Source organism: Sinocyclocheilus rhinocerous, unplaced genomic scaffold (assembly GCF_001515625.1).
Source record: "Sinocyclocheilus rhinocerous isolate Xijiao unplaced genomic scaffold, SAMN03320098_v1.1 scaffold31692, whole genome shotgun sequence".
Taxonomy (NCBI): domain Eukaryota; kingdom Metazoa; phylum Chordata; class Actinopteri; order Cypriniformes; family Cyprinidae; genus Sinocyclocheilus; species Sinocyclocheilus rhinocerous.
This window is the reverse complement of record NW_015627705.1, coordinates 1-2,786: the sequence shown is the minus strand read 5'-3', so window position 1 is coordinate 2,786 and position 2,786 is coordinate 1. Positions and strand designations below refer to the sequence as shown.

Sequence of the window (2,786 nt, the reverse complement as noted above, 5' to 3'; positions counted from 1 at the left end):
TGTTGATGCCAGCATACTGAGAGACAGAGGGAGAATTTAAGTGGGGATACAAACCCCTGAAACACTACAGCGGATTATAAATATATTTGCATTTCATTTAATTCTTCAAAATATAAAAAAACAAGTAAAATCTAATTAAAAACTGACCAATATTTTACGCAAAATACTAGCATTAAACTTAGGAGAGCTATTTGTGCGTCGCAGAGAGATGCCGTCAATTTATGGTGTCTCTTTCAGAGTAGCTCGTAAATGTAATTTCTTCAATAGTAGTTGACCGATATAGATTTTTTTTGATGGCTGAGATGCATAACAGTAGTTGAAAATAAATTTGTTTTACATAATGTTTACTAAATTAGAAATAAATCGTTTGAAAATGAATTATTAAAAAATAATTTGACCTGGATAAAAATTTTTTTTAAAAAAAAAGTAAACTTTAGATGGCAACTTCTTGATCACGCCATCCTATTACAGTGCTTTTCGGAAATTTCGGGGGGGAAAAAAACACTATACAAATGATATAAGCACTGTAATAATTGATTAAACAGAACTGTTAAACTAAGACTAATGAGTGAACTAATGAAGATCCATGTGCTCAGACAGCGTTTTCAGTGCTGTTAAAATAAAAGTCCCGCTTCTAACACTTCAGCCAAACAGAAAAACTCAGTTAGCCAATGCTTATAAACTTAAAAATAGTGGCTGATATATCTTTTCTTCAATAAAAGATTATAGAATGGGTTTTATGAGAGTATGTGTGAGTCTTTGAAAGCTTACAGGCACTTTGGATGTACGCAAGAACTCCAGCAGAGCTTCCAGAGAGCCGAGTGTGGAGGCCTGCACATACACACCCTTCTCCTCCAGCTTTATGGAATTCAGAGTCTGTTTCAGCTCCCGGATCAACTCGTCCTAGAAACAACCAACATCAGGATACAGGAAAGGTCACCAATGTAGCAATAAGATTAACTGTTAATTCTGACGTTTGACTGATTAATGTAAGAACGAGAAAAGGACTGAAAGACAAAGAAAAGCAGAATGTTCTTAGAGAGAGGGACATGACTGATTGGTTTGTAAAGCAGCACACTTACCTTCAGCACTGGAATTTCATCCTCTTTATGAGCGACGAGAAGAGGCAGACCTGCCAGCGTCTTCTCCAGATCTTTTCCCAGGATCTTGACTCCCTGAGCCGTAGACACTTCTTTATGCTTCTCATACGGATTCTGTATCCAGAGAGAAGAAAAATATAACAAGTGAGATACAAACAAGCTCAGAGTTTACAGCAAACTAAACATATAATTGTGCATAAGACCTTCACTCGGAGCTCTTTCAGGGGTGGTGGGAGGAGCAACCCTCTGATCTGAGTGATGATTGGTCCGTCGACACCGGGGACGATAATAGTCTCACCCTCCCGTAGACAACCGTTGATCAGGATGACGTCTATCGTCGTACCCATTCCAGGAAGAGCTTTTACCTAAGATATAGAGGATGGACAGCAGAGGTTATATTACAGTTGGGCTCCATGGGAAGAAAAAAACCAAACTATTGTGATTAAACATACCAAACCAGACTGTCACGATTTGTTAGCAGGAACTCATTTTACCTCCATGACCTGTGCTCGAAGTTCATCACAATGAGCCAGGCGGCGGGCCAGCATGGTCTGAGTGAGCTCCACCAGCAGGGCGATGAGGTTCCCCATCCCATCACCCGAGTGGGCCGATGTGGGAACCAGGGACACAAACGTACGAGGGTCTTTGTTCTCGTAGAACAGGGCAGCGTTAAGTCCCTGAAGGTTGAACAAGACAGCACTTGTATGTAAAACTCAACAGGAGACATTTGCAGCTCAACAGCAAATGGGACTGTACTGTACTGTACAAGACGATGACAACAGACCTGCTGCGCAAACTCCACGATGACAGCTTTAGCCCTCTCATCAAACTCATCCTTGGTGTTTTTCTTCTGCTTCTTCAGTGTGGCCACCACGTCTGTGTCTGGACTCTTCTTCCAGTCGTACAGACGGTCAATCTGAGAAAGAAACACATTAGTATTTAAATACTTGCTGCAATCATCAGTATGAGCATTCGGTAGTCAGTATCTGGTACCTTGTTAAGTGCTACTATGAAGGGGCATTTCTTCTCCTTCAGCAGGTTGATGGATTCGATCGTCTGTGGCTCTAAACCGTGCATGATATCCACCACCAGGATGGAGATGTCACACAGAGAACTACCCCTGTTCCTCAGATTACTGAAGGGTGGAGAAGAGTGCCATTAAACATACAAACAAGCTTAAAAAGCCATGGCTTAGTGCTTGACTGATATGGGTTTTCTACAGTATCGACACATTTTAAAAACTTTATAACAGCAAATTAACATTTAATATTAATTTCCATATAAAAACAAATAAATAACCATTAATAACAATTAGCAATTTTTGCAATTGGTAAGATTTTTTCAATAAGTCTCTTATGCTTAACCAAGGCTGCATTTATTTGATCAAAAATACAGTAAACCAGTAATATTCTGAAATATTACAATTTAAAATAACTTTTCAAACATTGCTTCAACATTTTAAAAATATTATCAAAGTTAAAAACAGTTGTGCTGCTTAGTATTTTTGTAGAAACTGTGATACATGTTTCAAGATTCTTTAAAAAATTTCAAAAGCATTCATTTGAAATAGAAATCTTTTGTGGCATTGTAAATGTCTTTAGTATCATTTTTAATCAATTGAATGGGTTCTTGCTGAATCTTTTTCGTTAAAAAAGAAAAACTCACCCAAAACTTAAATGGTAGTGT

General features: G+C 38.3%; 1 protein-coding gene across 1 annotated transcript; it reads right to left on the bottom strand.

The window, feature by feature from the left end:
• Positions 1 to 494: 494 nt before the first annotated feature.
• LOC107733366 (eukaryotic translation initiation factor 5B-like) lies at positions 495 to 2,236 on the bottom strand. The gene is made up of 6 exons (XM_016544974.1): positions 2,094 to 2,236; positions 1,885 to 2,016; positions 1,595 to 1,777; positions 1,304 to 1,465; positions 1,083 to 1,214; positions 495 to 903 (listed from the first exon to the last, which is right to left on the bottom strand). The coding sequence occupies exons 1-6, from the start codon at positions 2,175 to 2,177 to the stop codon at positions 724 to 726; spliced, it is 873 nt and encodes a 290-aa protein (XP_016400460.1). The 5' UTR covers positions 2,178 to 2,236; the 3' UTR covers positions 495 to 723.
• Between the last annotated feature and the right edge of the window lie 550 nt (positions 2,237 to 2,786).